Source organism: Micromys minutus, assembly GCF_963924665.1.
Source record: "Micromys minutus genome assembly, chromosome: 1".
Taxonomy (NCBI): Eukaryota; Metazoa; Chordata; class Mammalia; order Rodentia; family Muridae; genus Micromys; species Micromys minutus.
The window spans coordinates 48,923,231-48,941,444 of record NC_137969.1 but is presented as its reverse complement, the minus strand read 5'-3'; the positions used below and the strand labels follow the sequence as shown (position 1 = coordinate 48,941,444).

Genomic DNA, 18,214 nt, shown 5'->3' with positions numbered 1-18,214 from the left:
GTCCAGCAAATTTTTTGCCTAGATTGAAAATATTTTTCACCTTATAACCCATAGATTTTTCCAGAACTATTCAAGTGTACTGTGTACAAAAGCAACCATAGGTGAAATACAAATAAATAGGTATGGCTGTGTCCCAACAAAGCTATTCACAAAACATACAAGTTCTACTAAGTGAAGAAATTGTATAAGCTTGCATTATAGCTGCCTTTTCCAACCATAGGAGCATCTTTCTATGAGATGTCATTAGTTCCTGAGACTGAAAAAGTGACAGAAGGTTCCTCTTAACATTTTAGTAGTGTGATTCCTGTTCCTGATTAGGTATATAATCAACTTTGTAATGGTTCTTGGCCCTTGGAAATGTATTTGATAGTGGGTTTCTTTCCCTTGACATGAGAATGATTTGGTATCCTAGAGAAAAAAAGACAATTCTTTTCTTCTAGTGACCTAGACTGTCAGTAAAGTTATCCTCATCTGAATCTCACATCTCTCCTAAATGTATGTTTTGGTTTTGTTTCTGTTTTCTTTTTTTCCATTGTCTGAGATAGGATCTCACTTTGTAGCAGTGATTGATCTAGAAGGTTGGTATGGAGAGGAAGCTGGCCTTGAACTCAGAAATCTAAAGTGCTGAGATTATAGGCATACACCGCTGTGCCTAGCCAATACGTAAATCATGCACAAATCCTTTCTGACCTTTGGAAGTTGCCGTGTAAGGGAAGGGACTAAGGACATGATGCTTGAAGGGTGGCAGGCAGTTCTGAGGGTGCAGTATGATGGATGAATCTAACAGTCAAGAGGACAGACGTTTGTCTGCTCTCTTAGGAAGGAAGCTATCTTTTCTAACTTAGTAACTGGTAGAAGGAGGGGCTGTGCCAGAAGTAACCAAGCTTAAGCAGAAACAGAACAACCTTGGACCTTCATCAAGTTAAGTACTTAGCAACAGTGGTTCAACTGCTCCTATTTCCAGTAACAAGATAGAAGTCCCCCTCCCAGTGCAGCACAGCCACAGTCTTCAAAATAGGTCTGCACTGTCTTGATGTGCGGATGTCAACAAGTGCTGTTAATGACCAGACTTGCTTGGTATGTTTTTTATTTAGCACAGTTAAAGAGTACACAATAAATGCCTCAATAATTCAAATCTAACAAAATATCTCTTTCATAGGAAAACTCAAGAACAAGGAAAATACATGAGTATTCCGATATTTTCAGTGAAACACAGAGTCTTCGACAGACACCCCGCTATACAAGTTTCCAACCTTCACACTGTAAGCCTTATCTGGACTGCACCAGTAGAAATCCCATCAGGAAGACAAGATCCCTGCCTCGACATAGACACATGCCGACAGGTAATCTGGGAGTCACAGACTGCGAAAGCTCTCCAAGGTTTTGGCCTGAGGTTTTCCAGTTGACTCTGAGTAAAGAGACAAAGGCAGATGTGTGTTACTATGGGATCACTATATTCTGCCTGCTGGTATCGGTGTGCCTTGCTTTGTATTTTCTCTGAAGTCATCAAATAAATTGGCTTTTCTTTGGTTTTCATTTTTAAACAGTTTTTTCAGCATTCCATCTCTTCACAGGTGGGTTCCACTCAGGGTTTTTTCCCAGACATTTTCAAGGTAATTGGCTTCAAAAGAGAAAGAGAATATATTTTAACAAATTTTGTTCACACTCTTAATCGACTTAATATTGGCTCTTTATTAGAAATTATTTCACCACACAATTTCAAAATATTTTCTTAAGATCAACAAGAAATTTAGAAGGCATAAATCTTTTTGATCAAAGATACTTTGAAAATTAAGGTATGTTCAAAGATAATTAATAAGAAACTATCATAATTTCATTAAATAATAAACATCACATTTAAAATCCATTATGGTAATCTACATATCCATTTTCTATAACACATTCCTGAGAACGAGGCACTATGAAATGTGGCTTACCTTACTACAATAGGGACATTCACCAAAGAAGACATTGAAACTCTGTCTGCTGGTGCTCAGCCCTCTCAGCCACTAAACGGAAAGAAAGTGCAGATGATGTCAGTGGACACCTACCATCCCAGTGGACTTTGACTAAATTTGTTCTATAAAAGGAAGACTTTCTCTGAGGCCATGTCCAATTGCTATTATGTTGAATAACTAAGAAACTACTATTAAAATTCAGAATACAAGCATCTGTGTATAAGCAAATTATGGGCCCTTTAAGACTTGGCTGACAATGACACACTTTACATGCAAGAAAGACATATATAGAAAGAAACTCATGCAAATTCCTGTGGCTCACTAACTAAACCAATTAATCAAATATCACCAATTTCTCTGTAAAGTATTTTAGGATCTTGAGAATTTGGTCTTGATTCAACAGTGATTTAATTTTCAGTATATTGACTATGAGGCAATCAGTTTTAAAATTAAAATGAATATTCAGTATTACAATACAAAGTACAGATTCCATTATACCTTCTCAAGTAAATCTGGTATTTTTATGATTGTCTAAGGTAAAATGACTGTGCCTAAGTTTCCTATTAAGAAAGGGTATATAGAACCAACTACCATCCATATGTCAAGAAAGCAAGACAGAAAACTTTTGGCACTTTCCCACTGTAAGATGGCTTGCAGAGACACTCTATTATAAAAGCCATACCCTAACAGGAGTGACTCAGAGATGAAAGCACAAAACATGTGGAAATGAGATGCTCAGGTCACAAGAGCCTTTGAGAGGATTATTTTATTCATTCTATAGGTATGTACAGCCTGCAGAGTAGAAGACATGACCTATTCACTAAGTGCCTTACCCCATCTGGACACACTACTGATTCACTAAGTGCTTTATCCCACCCCTGCCTTCCTCATCTGGTGGGTCTAGAGAACTTACACAGTGGTAGCACACACTTAGGAAGACTTCAGTTACACCTACCACACATTTATTATGTGTCAATATGCTATTCATAAGTATATTCTAGATTGTTTTTCTCTCTGGGATTCTCTGACACACTCAATAGTATATGAGATGAAGAAATGAATCCTGTGAGTGTATGAAATTAAGTAAGAGGAGTTTGTAGCAAACCAAAGGAGTACTTTAGTAAACAGATTATTTTAATTCTGTATTTCCTGTGTAGACAATTGCTAGTTTTACCTCATATAAGCATATTTGATGGAAAGGCTGTCCACAGTGGGGATTATTACACACTTGATCAGGAATGGCACCATTCAGGTGACGGGCGTAACAGATACCACAGTCCATGCTAAAGTCCTTCAAAGGAAAGGGGTTTGAGTTTAATGTGCATGTGTGAGATGAGGAAGAACAATATGATATACACAGTATTTGTTTCTATATCTGTGCTTTAAGTAGGCCTGTGTGCTGGGGAGCATACAAGCACCAACAGCACTCGTCTCTTCACAGTATTCCCTTCTGCACTCAAATACACATTTCATTTTTGGCTGGCAAGATTTTTACGTTTTAGCCATTTTTCCATATACATAATCATTCCTGTGCCTACACAAAGACAGATCTGAGCTGGTGAACACAAGGTTGCACAATTCTGCAGCAAAAGGAAAAAGAACGTCATCTCCATCACTTAGTGTTAATGGCAGTCGCTCAGTCCATACCCAACCCCACCAGCATCAGTGGTGCTGCTCGATTCTGAAAAACTGCTGTCCTTCACAAACTCACAGCAAACTAATTAAAACTGTACTGTAGGCATCTGTAAGCCGACAGTACAAAACCCAAACATCTCATTAGTGTCTCTTCTTTGTAGTTTTAATAAGTGTATGTGTCATTAACTACTTCTCTGCTGAAGATCATGAACAAAGCTGCTGTTAAGCACCTAGCTAACAGAGGGTTAACAAGCCCATTGATGGCAGTGTTACTTGTAACTGAGAGCTCTGTGTGGCAACAATCTTCCAATTTCTTTTCCTTTTCAGCCTTGTTTTCCTGAGAGAAACATTTAAATTTTATTATTCACATAATATAGACTATTGAAGCAATGATTAAACTTACAGATTCTTCCAAGATAGTACGAGCTGGAAAATCAATTTCTAAAACATCTTTCAAATTCTGTAGCAAACTATTTTCTGGATCCCTAAAACCAAACAAAGAAACAAACACACAAACCTGTAAAGTTTGTTAAGCCATCCAACAGTATCAGTCAAACTGCCAAGGTACCCACCATAAATGAACATTGCCACTCAGCTTGATTCCTAGGGGTTTTGTCACTGTGGATATGAAAAAGAAAAAGTTTTAATAATTTAGGCTTCATTGCTTTTATTTTGTAACAACCACTGCCACAGCATTTGTTTAGCTTTGGCTTAAAATCTCAATTCTCTATTGTGTAAGAAAGTATAGAGTTCAAAATGAGAAATATATTTAAAATAATTATATTAATATTTTGGAATATTTGATAATATTAGACAGGATTTTATGAATCTGTTTCAGATCTGTAATTTTAAGATGACATACCATGGTCAGCTCCAAGAAAGCAAAACTCAGGAAGCATGGTAGGATGCCTGGGGTCTACCTCTATGTTTATGGAAACATTATTCCCTGAAATGAAAGAAGGCTTTTAGATGTGGCTTTCAGATTGTCAAGCAAGTCAATACAAATCCATGCATGCTAATTCAGCCACCTCAGTTTTCTCATGAAAAACTAGCAAATTCTTTTTAGTGTTGTGCAGAAGTAAAACATCACTGTTTAACAGAGAAATATTTTTGAGAGTATGACTACCATTAAAGGTTCAGGGATCTCAAGTTTCAAAAGACAAGACCACAACTTATATGATTAACTTAAATTGGTATGCTGGTAATTATTTTCCAGAAATGTTTAATAAAAATTTTCAGTAAAATCATAAAGGCCTTTAATATATAGAAATCATACATTAATAAGCTAAATTACTTTTCATAACCTTTATTTTATAAACTTAATATTTCATATAATTGTCAAAAGTTTAAAAAAAACCTAAGGTTATAGTAAGTGGTAAAAATTGGTGTCTAAGAAAACATATAAAAACTTCGTATTTGTGATTTTTGAAAGTTAGCAAATGTTTAATTCTCATTAAACAGATGTTTGTCTTACTTAATACCTCAAACTTTCTGAAGCTAAGAAAAATGACTTCACTTAGCACTAGATTGTTTAACAAGTTTAACTGTATTGAATATGTACAAAATTCACAAAGCTAGTTTGTGAAGTTCTGTAGTAAAGATCAATTTCAGTTCATGTTTATAAGAAAAGTAATATAAGTTCTGTAAGTTTTTTGCTACAGTTAGCAATAATAAATGTAAATAAATCTGGAAAAAATGGTCAAAGTAAAAAGGAAAGACGTGGTATAGACATTCAATAAGAAGAGTAAAAATTGCCCACTTCATTTGTCAGTACAAAGCACACACTTCCCATCAGTCTCAGGTGGTGTTATCTACCGGACCAGAAGCTGCTGCCACTTAGGCAGCCGCTATAGGAACACATCTCCCCTCTCAAGGGTTGGCCCTAAGACAGCAAATCACTGTGTGAGGCAGGAAGAAGAGCTAAAAGTAAATGCAGAACTTGTCTAAACTTGGCTGTTCAACCTGAACTATAAGGAAACTAATAGGAAACGTGGTTCAAGAATAATTATGTTAATGGAGCCATGATGATAATAAATCATGACATTTCTCTAAAGAAAAGGTTTTTTATCTTAGCAGCTACTTGTTGACAGATACATTATACTTGGCTAATTATTCCAAGTTAAGTACTACTGGACTTTCTCAAACTGGACAGTGACATGTTGCTAGTCAGGTGTGACAGTTATCTATCTCACCAGCCCCGCTGTAAGTACAGAAGCTCAGCTATTCACTGACTTCAGTAAGGTTCACATCAGTTTCAAAGTGTCTATTGAAATACATCCTATACAATAGGACCAAAAAAGAGAAGAAAATATTAAATGGAGACTATAAGCAGCTATTACCATAATATGGTGAGAAATATATAAAATATATATAAAAATTTAGATAAAAATCGATAATCTGTAAGAAGGTTAAACTCCACCACAGGCTTCGCTTTGTTTGCTCCTAAGGAAAATAAGCGTCTAGCAGACAAAGGCATTGCAGTACCATCAGAGCCATGCTTGTTCCCCAGCACTTCTACACATTAGAAAGTAGGTGCTCACCACATGAGGACTCCCATGGTGCCTATGTTGCTCCAGTGGCATGACCCGACTCAGTGTCTGCCTCTCCATATTCATAGAAGACTGTCAGATCTTCATAACTGCTAACACAGGCTTCTGTTCCATGTAGCATTCATTTGGAACTACCTTCAACACAATTTCTGCGCTAATTAACACTAATTAACCACTGTCTGAAGCTTCCATTGGATTGTCACCTTTCATAACCAAACACCTCAGCTCTTCCCATCTAAAACATTTCCAATAGCCATGTAGTAATAAAACATAAGTTTTATTCCCAAGAGTTTCAATAGCTGAATACATAAAAAGAAATTTCATCTAACATTTTAAATGTCATTTTCAAATTTGTTTTTGCAAATAATATAGGATAAAATCAGACACCTGAAAACACTCTCATCTTTCTTCCCTACCTAATGCAATCCTGCGTGCTGTTGCACTTCGGGGAGGGTTCTCCGGTTCCAGCACCCAAGTCTTCTCATCAATTTCATCCATAACATCCCAGAACACCTTCAGCGTCTCTAATGCCACCAAGAACTGACTATAAACACTTTCCAAGGAGCTCTGTGAAAAGATGGAAGCCAGGAAGTTAATGTGCTCTTCATCCAGCCAATCAGTTTCCACTCAACACACTACACTTTGGTGGAAGAAGCTGGTTCACTTCCCCTAGAGTGTGGACTCTGACAGTCATGTTTCTTTATCCCAATAGCACTAACACAGTCTTTGTCACTAGTCTGCACTATCAAGAATGGTCTTCATGAGGCCCTGTGACACACATTACCCATATGAGCAGAAATCACATATAGTGACATATATAAAATATACATAATACATATGAATAAGCTAGTTAATATTATTATATGTGATACACTGAACATACACCTATAATGTTAATACAAATTACTTTTTTGCTCTAAAAGATGAAAATTAGACACAGTGATATTCATAATTGAACTAGAGTAACTTTAAGCATTAGCAAATGAACAAGCTTTGCAGACCTAATTAATATAAAAGTATGAAAATGTCTTTTTATTGTTTTGTTATTTTTTTACTGTGCTGGGTATAGACCAAAGATAAAGTACGTGCTAGGTTCTGCCACTGAACTTTATCTCTAACCAAACTTTGTATTATTTTTTTACGAATTCAAAAAAAATTACAACTTTCACATTTCATTTTTAGTCAACTTGTAAATTCAGTTTAAATACATTAATCATTACAAGTTAATTTATATTTTTCCTTTGGGGAAAAAAGCATTTCTCATAAAATAATGTGATGCATTTAAAAGACACATCTATTTGTTGAAAGTCTGTATATAGCAGTTTAAGAAGAATAGTTTTGTGTCTCAAATAACCAATACATACACCAAGTCTGAAAATACTTTACACGTGTGCACTGAAAACAAGTGACAAAGGAAGCAGGCCTCCTCAAGTGCTGTGGACTGGCCCTGGCTCACACCCACCACCCATCCCTGCGGAAGGCAATGAAGCACACAATGAATCCTTGGCTCCTTTGGCAGAAATGGCTTTACACCTCTAGTCTACTGAGCTACAAGCCTGGGGCTGGAGTGTAAGAATGGGAACTAAACCTTACGTCTGAAAATCACCTTACAAACACTAAAGGAGAATGTCCTTTCCCTGGTATGCTACGTTATGGTACAGATGTGAGTAACGAAACAAAATCTCAGCTCTATTGCAGCTTATACCACTAGTAATGAAGTCAGTATAGCCAGCCTTCTCCGTGTGCCTTCTGTATGTACACGTATGCATTTCATCTGTAAAATCCAAAGGTTAACTAATATTAACCCACTCAAAAGAAATGACAAGGGATTTTCATAGTAGCATCTTTTACTTGGAAGTATTTACAAACACACTGGCCACTTTCCCTACATAAAAAACATATAGTTAAAAATGCATTTTGAACAATAAACACATTTAAAATAAGAAAACAGCAGCTTAAGATAAAACCAAACAACACAAATACCCTACAAACTAGACGCAGGTGACAGAAAAGGGAACCTTGTACCTGGCAGCCATCATTCATTAGACTTCACTAGAAAGACTTTCAGAATAAATGCTTCTAGGTAAGCATTCTAGGGAAGGAAGGAAAAGACGAACAAACAAACAAAAGAACTTTGTTAGGGACCTCAATGATGCAGGAGATGGGGAGTGAAACCGTTTCCCCAAAAGCCAGAAGTTAGATTCAATCATTTGATTTGATCCTCAAACCATACACAAACACTTAATTTAAAATTATCCAATTAAAATACTATGCTATTTCTATACGTTAGCAATAGTATTTATGCAAACATGTAAAAAATAGGGTGGCCAAAGTTAAAGTCAAAAGCCATGAAAGTAAATCTACATATTTAATAAAAAGCCAGCTTTTCATTCTGTCATGTACAAGTGTAGAATCCACTACTGATATAGTTGATATATTGATATCATTGCTATACTGACATATTGATAAAGGTTCTTTTTGTCAACCTGAAAAATGTTAGATGAAAACTCCAGTAAAGACCAAGTGAGAACTCTTCTGTAAGCACTGTAGCTACAGCTCTTAATAAAGACGAAAGAAACCATAAGCCACCAATAAGGACATGCATTAACCTGAGCTGATGGGCTGAGGGGGAGTGTGTAAAAGTCATCCCTCTTTAAAAAGATCTGGAAGTTTTGCTTATTTACAAACTAACGACACCCCAACCTTATGATCTAACAACTACACTCCAAGAGAAGTGCAAGAACAAGTACATAACACTTCTGCAAGAATGCCTACTGCAGCCATGTTTACACAATCTCCAAACCTGTACAAGGCCAGATACTCTGCCAAAGAAGGGAGAAAACTAACATGGACAAGTCCTTAATCTTCACCGTCACATGCACTGTGTGTTCGTTTGAATTATGTTTCAATTAAGTTAAGATCTATAAAGGAGATGAGGACAAACTACTACCTGACAAGACCCTGCTATTTCAGAAATCATTTATCCAAATTGTACCGTGCTTAAATATGCCTAAAATAAACTGCCCAGTGTTGGACTCTAGAAGTCTGAGCCAACACCAGCTACTGAATACTGTTTGCTGGTGTAATGCAGTCCCCTGGGCACAAGGAGGTATGGTTACATTGAAACTCTTCTCAAAGTTCATGCCATTTCTTCCGTAAGGATGGATTCTAAAGATGGGCTACCATATGCTATCTTAAGGGCCAAGAGGAGGACTATTAACCACCTCCAGTCCGGGTTATGGGAACATGGGGGAGCCTTGTTTGCTGAGACCACACACACTTCCTCGGGCCTCATACGAATATAAGAAACTTCCAGGAGGCTGTTGGTACATCTCCATGGCTCATCAATTCCTACTTTTCTATTTGTGTGTCTGTCATTTCTTCACTCCGTGTCTCTTCCATTAGGTCAATCCATACACTGGGCAGTTCATGGTAAAACTCTTTCTACTGTTGTCAGTCAGAGTGTTTTATCGCAGCATCAGAAAAAGTAACTGATAGAGGAGCTGGTTCCAGGAGTAGGGTGTTTTGCTGTGATGGACTCACCATGTTATTCTGGGGATAACTATGGAAGAACTGAGAAATATAAGGCACTGAGTACAGAGCTGAAAGGGCCGTGTTGTGGGGTCTTAAAAGAAGCATGTTTAGAGAAATGCAGATGAAGAAAGCTTGACTTGTGAAGTTTCAGAGGAAAGCCAAAACATGCTGGGGTAGTTTATGTTATAAGAAAGGCCATGCAGAGACTGCTCCACCCTGGAAGCCAACCCATACACAGTCACCAAACACAGACAATATTGTGGATGCCAAGAAGTGAATGCTGACAAGTTCGTGATATAGCTGTCTCCTGAGAGGCTCGCCAGACCCTGAGAAATACAGAGTTAGATGCTCTCAACCAATTATTGGACTGGGAATCGGGTCCCGGATGGAGGAGTTAAAAAAAGGACTAAAGGAGCTGAAGGGGTTTTCAACCCCACAGGAAGAACAACAATACCAACCATCCAGACCCACCAGAGCTCCCAGAGACGAAACCACAAACCAAAGAGTACACATGGAGGGACCCATGGCTCCAGTAGCATATGTAGCAGACAACAGCCTTATTAGGCATCAAGGAAGAGAGGCCCTTGGTCCTGTGAAGGCTCAATACCCCAGTATAGAGGAATGCCAGGACAGGAATATGGGAGGAAGTGGGTGGGTGAACACTCTCATAGAGGCAAGGGGGGGGGATGGGATAAGGGGATTCCAAAAGGAAAACCAGGAAAGAGAATAACATTGAAATATAAGTAAAGAAATTATCCAATTAAAAAAAAAATCTGTCAACTGAATCTGAAAAATTATCTTTCAGCACCACTGAACCTGTGCATTATTTGGACAAAGGATGCTAGTCTGCTAGGGCTGAAGAAACAGCTATGATTAATGAGAGATCAGCATCACTGATGTGAAATCTCTGGAACATATTTTCAAAGGCTAAAGAACAGAAGCTATGGTCCTGAGGAGAAGCGCAAGGCTGCATCTTAAGTGGTACTTGGGCTTGGTAAACTGTAAGTCATGTACTGGTAGTAGTACGAAAGGCACGAGAAGTTAGGATAGACAGGGTTACGGAGAGTGGTTGAGGGCTGGCTATGTGGCAGGGTCAGTGTCCCTACAGAGGCTGATGGTTATGATACAGCCTCTGTTACAGTAGAGAAGCCAGGATACCAAAGATGCCAGGACCATAGTGGCTATTTGCTAGCAGGGGCAGTGACAGGTATGAAGTGGAGCTGTTCTGAGCTTACAAGAGAAACCGCACGTGCTTTGGATGGCAGTTCTGGAGAGATGGGCCACTCAAAACCTCTGGAACCCAGAAGGTCCTGAGTCTTAAGACATTGATCTATAGGATTTAGATTTTCATATCTGGGATTTGGCTTTGCTTTGGTCTTAATCTTTCGTCTGTCTGGTTCTTCACATCTGAAGTTAGAAAACATGTAATTTGTTGACAATTTTACAGGAGCCCAAAGTTAGGAGTCTATGGACTTTTGAGTGACAACAAACTTAAAGCATGGCATTTTTAAGCGATGAGTCTTTTAAAGTTGTATTACATTTTATAGTATTATATTCTATTAACAAGAGATTCTGGACACACACAAGAATGGAAAGGTTGCGGTTCAATGGTGATATATTTGTCAACTTGATAAGGGAAAAACTGTCCTGGTTGGCTTTTATTGTCAACCTAGGTCACCGGGATGAGGGGATCTCAACTGAAGAACTTTAATCAGGCTGGCCTATGTGCAAGTATGTGCGACATCTTCGTATATTTAACTGACAGAGGAGGGCCTGGCTTACTGTGGGTGGGCACATCTCTAGGCAAGTGGGTCTGACTGTGTAAGAAAGCATGAAACATGAGCCAAACAAATGTGAGTAAGCAGCTTTCCCCAAGATCCCTGGTACCTACCCTGGTTTTAGCGTCTGCTCGGACTCGCATAGAGAGCCTGGAAGTGTAAACTGAAATAAACCCTTTCTTCCCCGGTTCCTTGTGATCAGCATACTTACCACGAGGAACAGAAAACAGACCAGTATACTAGACTTACAGTTACTTACAGATAAATATGTGCAGGGTATATGCTAGGATCTACATAGAAGGGAGAGCATGCATGCCTGTCTGTTTCCTTTCTCAATGTGGGTGTCATCATTTAATGTTATTCATTCTAAGGCCATCCATGTCCCTGAAATTTTCATTTCACTTCTCTTTACAGATAAAGCCTTTACTCTATTTTCTATATCAACGTTCACATTTTCATATATAGTACATTATTTATTAATCTGCAAGTGGGCATGTAAGTTAGTTTCAGTTTCTTATATATCAATATAGCAGCAATAAACAGATGTGCAGGTATTTCTGCAGTGGGCTATGGCCTTCTCTGGGTTCACGCCTGGGAGTGAAGTATCTTGGTCATATGACATTTTATTTTTAATTTGTTGTGACCTCCAAATTGATTTCAATAGTAGCTGCATTAATTCTCACTTTCACCAGCAGTGAATATGGGCTGCTTTCCCCTAATGCCTGTTGCCAGATTTCTTGATGACAGTCATTCTTGCTGGAGTAAGGACATATCTCAAAGTAGTTTTAATCTTGGTTTCTTTGGTATCTAGAAATACTGGATACTTTTTTTAGACTTATCAGCTATTTGTGGTTTTTCATATGAAAATTGTTTATATTCCTAGTCTATTTATTGACTGGCAATTTTATTTTCCTGGTGTTTATTTTACAAATTCTGGACATTAGTCTTCTGTCCTAAGTTCAGCTGGCATATAATTTTTCCTATTCTGTGGACGATCTTCTATTAATGTTTTGCTTTTGGTTTTGTTTTATGCAAAAACTACTTTTATGAGGTAACATCTATTTATACTGAGACTAATCTCTATGGTATTGAAGTTCTGCCCAGAAAAATCTTGCCTGCCCTGTTTTGAAAAGTATTTCCTATATATCTCTAGCAGTCAGTTTTAGCATTTCAGGTTTAAAATTAAGGTATATGATCCATTTTATGTATGGTTTTCATACAGTTAAATGATATGTATCTAATTTCATTCTTCTGTAACTAGAATTCCTCTCTTACATTCTTCCCTCTTTTAATCAATATAGTATTCAAAGTCTGAGATATAGCAATTAGAAAAGAGATAGACATTAAAATAATAAAAATAAATCAATCTGTCTCTATATATAGATCTGGTTCTACACTTAACAAACTCTTAGATTTTATAAAACAGTACAACAAAGTTATATACTGAAAAATCACCATTAAAAGTAGTTATCATATACATATCACATAAGTGGAGGTTCCGATACTACGGTCTAGTTCCTTAATTGGTTCATGATTATCAGTAAAGAAGACCAGGAGCCAGTTGCTGGGTGGAAGGAACAAGTGAGACTTCCAGGTCGCAGGAGAAAATAGCAGACACAAAGAAGGAGAGGGGCTTTTGTGCCATGTTTTGAAGAAAAGAGGACACTGCAATCATGTAAGGTCTTAGGGCAGCTAGGGCCTGCAGCCTCCTATATAGGCAGGGACCAAAGATGTTGGCAGGGGGTAGCTGATACAAGCCACTTAAGTTTAGGAAGGAAGGAGAGACAGAGATAATAAATTAATAAAGGCATGCATTTCTAGGCAGGAGGTATGTACACCCAGCCATTGTGCTAGCAGGCAAGTTCTAAAGTAATAAAGCTGTTTGAGTGTCTTTTATCCATTCTATCTTTTATTCAAGGCTAGTAACGCAACCCCTCCAGGAGCAAAAATGGAGAGAGAGAGAGAGGACCGGTTGGGTCTGGCAGCCAATCTCAAGAGCCAAGCTGGAGCAAAGGCAGTTAGAAAAGGAAGCCTGGTTGGGGCTGATTGCAATGGAACCCACAGCTAAGATGGGTGGGACAAAGAGGAGCCAGAAGGGGCGAGAATACCGGAGCTCCTCCTGGGAACAGCGTTAGTGTGCATTTAAAACTACAGGCAACAATACAGCAAAGTAATCTCAGAGAAATAAATTAGATAAAATATCCCATTCAATGTAATTTTAAAAAGATTAAAAAAAAACACATTAAATACCTAGGAGCATACATCTAACCAAAGGAATGAAAGACTGCTACAATAAAACCAACAAGACATTTAAAAGGAAGGTAAAAGAAGACACCAGAGGATGAAAAGACCTTACTCATCCTAGGTTGGCAGTGTTAATGTTGTGAAAATGGCTATACTAACAAAATTTACCTACAAATTGAATGCAGTGCTCTTAAAAATTCTGAAATTACAGTTAAAAAGATAGACTTATTTTACAAATAAGAGTAAGGAAACTAAGTGTGAACCAGCAAAAGAATAAAATTAGATACACATTTTCACCTTGTGCAATATTATAAGTTTGGAATTGTTATGTGAAATTGTGAAATTGGTCCTATAGAAGAAAATATCCTATCTTCAACCTAAGCCAGTCAATTTCAAGTCATATCATCAGTCTTTACACAAGTCTCAAACAATGTAAGATTAAATTAGCAAAAAACACAGAAATGGATTGTGCCCTTTCTTATTAAGGTCTATACAGCAAATACAAACAATGAGCCTACTAAATGTTAGGACCGATCTCAATGACACCATTAAGTATGGCAGATGAGATCATCATGCATTATATAGTCAAAGGTCCAGTCCCACACTATGCTCTCTACATCGGTTACATCTTTCTCAGCAAATGTTTTAGTCACCGTTCTTTTGCTGTGAAACACCATGACCACCTCAACTCTAAGGACCACATTTTATTGAGGCTGGCTTTCAATTTCAGAGGCTTAGTCCATTACCGTCGCAGCAGAAAGCACAGTGGCACACAGTCAGACATGGTACCGGAGAAGGAAAGCCGAGAGCTCTACATCTGGGTCAGCAGCCAGCAGGAAAAAGAAAGTGAGCCATGAATAGCTTAGTCTGAACTTCTTAAGTCTTCAAAGGCTGCTCCTAGGGATATATGTCCTCCAACAATGCCACACCTATTCCAACAAGGGCACATTTCCCAATAGTGCCAGTCCCTAGTGGCCAATTCACACCACTAGGGCAAGTAACTCAGTCTCAGCTTCATGTGGTAATTGGCTTTCCTTCACACGAGATAATTATAAAGAGAAAATGTTTACTTTTCCTCACAGTTTGGAATTACCAGTCCCCAGCTGGAAAGGATTGTTGTTTTGGCCCAGCAAAGAAGAAACCTACAAACAAACGTGGAGGAGTAGAGTCCTCAAGTACAATTAGAAAGCAAAGACAACAGAAGGAAACGAAGTTCTTCCATTTCCTTCAAAGGTGCCATCAATAACCAAAGGGCTTTCTACATACTACAAGTTCTGACAGCAGCCAATGACACAATTCTGCAGACCAAGTCTTTATGTGGCCTTCAGGGGATACTTATCCACACCACAACACTTCTATACTACAAAGATCCTTCCACAATTTGAGGAAAATAATCTATATAAAATGTCAATAGCTTGGTATATGGTGTGTGTTTACACTTTTGAAGCAAGTATTTTAAGAGTTCTGACTTAAAGAATTTTGTATCCTATTTGATTTAAGGACAAATACTTATACCATGAATTCTTATATAATTAACACATAAAAGTTATTTAAAGCATCAGTAAAATAGAAATGAACAGACATTGACATAAAATGAGAAAGAAATAATTTCCTAACGTCAACAAGCATGTCATCTAACAGAAATACCACCGTCTGAGACATCACTGCTCTAACTGTGGAGTTACATGGTGAGCAAACAAGCCGTTTCAGCATTCAGAAAGGAGGGAAAAATGAAGTGCATGGAATATCCAAATTGTCCAAAGTAACTTTTCCACCAACAAACAGCTCACTGCCATGATCTCACCTCTTGATCTTTATCTGATCATCTTCTTGATCATTATCTGTGATGTTCTACAGCAGGATCCCAGTGAAGAGGTGACTCGCAGATCCTATGGAACCTTAATCAATAGCCTTAAACCTTTCCAAACTAATCCATCTTAGATCCATTATGAATCTGTTTGAACAACTTTGTTCTATTTTTTCCCCTCGGACTCCAAGTTAAAATGGTTTAACCCACACCAATTTATTTGTTTTTTATGTTTTGTCCTTTTTATTTCCTATAAAACAATGTATTATTTTCAAAATAATAAAAAGCCTATGTAGAAAATGAAAAAGATGATCTCTTAGCTTTCTTTACATTTCACACTTATGCTAAAAATATTAATTTAATATGACAATTTTAACACTATTCCAGTGCAGCTGATAAACTAACCCAAAATGCCATCGTTTATGCACATATTCCCAAGAAGATTAATAAAGAACATGGAATGAAAGAATAACAAAACACAACAGAGACAAGTGTGTCGGAGCACACTTATGACCCCAGTGAGAAAGAAGACCAAGCGTTGATGGCCAGTATGGGCTCCAAATACAAAGTCTACATAAGACCCATTCTCAAACAAAACAAAGCAAAACAAATGCAGGACAAAAGAGAAATGAACAGCTCACAAACGATCAAACTCAACATTCAAACAAAAAGCTAAGTGACTCCGAAGCCAATAAACTCAGAGGCAAAAAGTATCTCCTAATCAAAACAACAACATACAATTTAGCTGAAGCCTTTCAGCTAAATCTTACTATGGTGGGAAGAGAAATGCTAAAAAGCAATGTCTTCCAGAATCATATCACAGATAGATATAAAGATGGATAGGGAGATAGAGAGGAAAAGAGTTGGAAGAAAAAGACAATAAAAAAGACTATGAAACACTAAAAGAAAGCTGGAAGATATCCAAAAGTTAAAATAAAGAGCTGCCAAGTACATTAAATTTCACCTACTTGAAAGTGTTTACAGTAAAGGGCCATGTGAACATACACCAAATACAATAGGACTGATTTTAATGGAGAGTAGGGCTGAGATAAGAAAGAGGTACTAACTACAACTCAGCTAACTCTAGAATGTGTGTGTTACTTAGGGTTACTATTGTGATAAAACACGTGACCAGTTGTCTCTACATCATTTGTTGAGAAGACTACCCTTACCATACCCATCTGTGTATGCCTCTGTTGAGCACAGGTGCCTGTGAGTCTGTCCTGCAATGCATATCCCACTAACCTATTGTTGACTCTTCTGATCATAAGAAAAGCAGATCTCTAAATTTTTAAACCACATGAATTCCTCCATTTCAGTTCTTCAGAGTAGTTTGTCTATTAAGGTCCTTTCTGTTTTGATAAGATTTTAAAGCAATTATCAGGGCCACTAGGAATAAACTGAACCTTTCAGTAGATTTTTAATGGAATCTACAAAACACTCAGGTCACTCAAAAGAGAAGTGGCATCTTCACAACTCCGAATCCTCCAACTCACACACACAGTTCCCTCTGTCCACACAGATTTGAGAAAACGTGCAGAAACTTCAGCAGAGATGTCAAGCTCATGGACAGAAGTTTCACCTTTGGACATTAAGAGAATGAATCTTGAACACATTTAAGATACCATCAAATGTTCACCTAGGTGACTTAAATGAAAGCAACTGAGCATATCCAGAGTCTCGGCATAGCGCGGGACAGCAGGAAAACAGCAGAGTTGGAAGTATCAGACATTACTGTCTGAAAGGTACAGCACAGCACTGACAATTATTCCTTGTCAAAATCAAAGGTTGATGACTGGGTTTATTTCTGGGTCTGTAATTAGATTCCACTGATCATATGCAGATTTTATTACTCTTGTTCTGTAGTATGGCTTGAAATCAGGGATACTGATACCTCCAGAGGTTCATTTATTATAGGCGATTGTCTTACCCACCCTGGTTTTTTGATTATCTGTCTGTTTGGTTTTTCCAAATGAGGTTTAGAATTGTTCTTTCAAGGTCTGTAATGGGAATTGCATTGAACCTGTAGATTGCTTTTGGTAAGATGGACATTTTTACTACATGAAACCTACCCATGAACACTATCTTTTGATATCTTCTTCAATTTCTTCCTTTAGAGATTTAAAGTTCTTATTATACAGGTCTTTTACTTGCTTGGTTAGAGTTACACTAAGATATTTTATATTATTTGTGGCTGTTATAAAGTCTATTGTCTCCCTAACTTCTTTTCCAGCCCATTTATCATGTGTATAAAAGAGGACTACCAATTTTTAGCTAATTTTGTATCCAGCCACTTTGCTGAATGTGTTCATTAGCTGTAGGAGTTCTCTGGTAGAAGCTTTGGGCTCACTTATATATACTACCATATTTTCTGCAGATATCGATACTTTTACTTCTTCCTTTCCAATTTGTATTCTCTTCATCTCTTTTAGTTGTCATGTTGCTCTAGCTAAAACTCAAGTGCAATATTAAATGGATACAGGGAGAGTGGGCAACCTTGACTTGTCCCTTATTTTAGTGGCATTACTTTCAAGTTTCTCTCCATTTAATTTGATGGTGGTTGTTGGCTTGCTGTATATCGTCTTCATTATGTTTATGTCCTTTGTATTCCTGAGCTCTCCAAGACGTTTATCATGAAGAGGAAATGGATTTTTGTCAAATGTTTTTTCAGCATCTGATGAGATGATCATGTTTTTTTTTCTTTCAGTA

General features: G+C 37.5%; 2 protein-coding genes across 3 annotated transcripts in view; one reads left to right on the top strand and one right to left on the bottom strand.

Moving 5' to 3' along the window:
* VRK2 (VRK serine/threonine kinase 2) overlaps nt 1–1,501 on the top strand; it is a gene marked incomplete at its 3' end in the record, with an annotated part of 121,582 nt that extends 120,081 nt beyond the window's left edge. Inside the window, exon 13 of the mRNA XM_080938289.1 lies at nt 1,160–1,501. Coding sequence (XP_080794415.1) covers nt 1,160–1,501 — 342 coding nt within the window. The remainder of the gene's footprint in view (nt 1–1,159) is intronic.
* Nucleotides 1,486–18,214, bottom strand: part of FANCL (FA complementation group L) — a gene marked incomplete at its 5' end in the record, with an annotated part of 67,053 nt that continues 50,324 nt past the window's right edge. The window contains 8 exons of one of the 2 annotated variants that reach the window (XM_080938306.1): nt 1,486–1,621; nt 1,938–2,009; nt 3,133–3,249; nt 3,997–4,078; nt 4,166–4,211; nt 4,456–4,539; nt 6,559–6,709; nt 7,848–7,916. In XM_080938306.1, coding sequence (XP_080794432.1) covers nt 1,586–1,621; nt 1,938–2,009; nt 3,133–3,249; nt 3,997–4,078; nt 4,166–4,211; nt 4,456–4,539; nt 6,559–6,709; nt 7,848–7,916 — 657 coding nt within the window. In that variant the 3' untranslated portion in view covers nt 1,486–1,585. The remainder of the gene's footprint in view (nt 1,622–1,937; nt 2,010–3,132; nt 3,250–3,996; nt 4,079–4,165; nt 4,212–4,455; nt 4,540–6,558; nt 6,710–7,847; nt 7,917–18,214) is intronic. The other variant, XM_080938307.1, reaches the window with a different exon arrangement.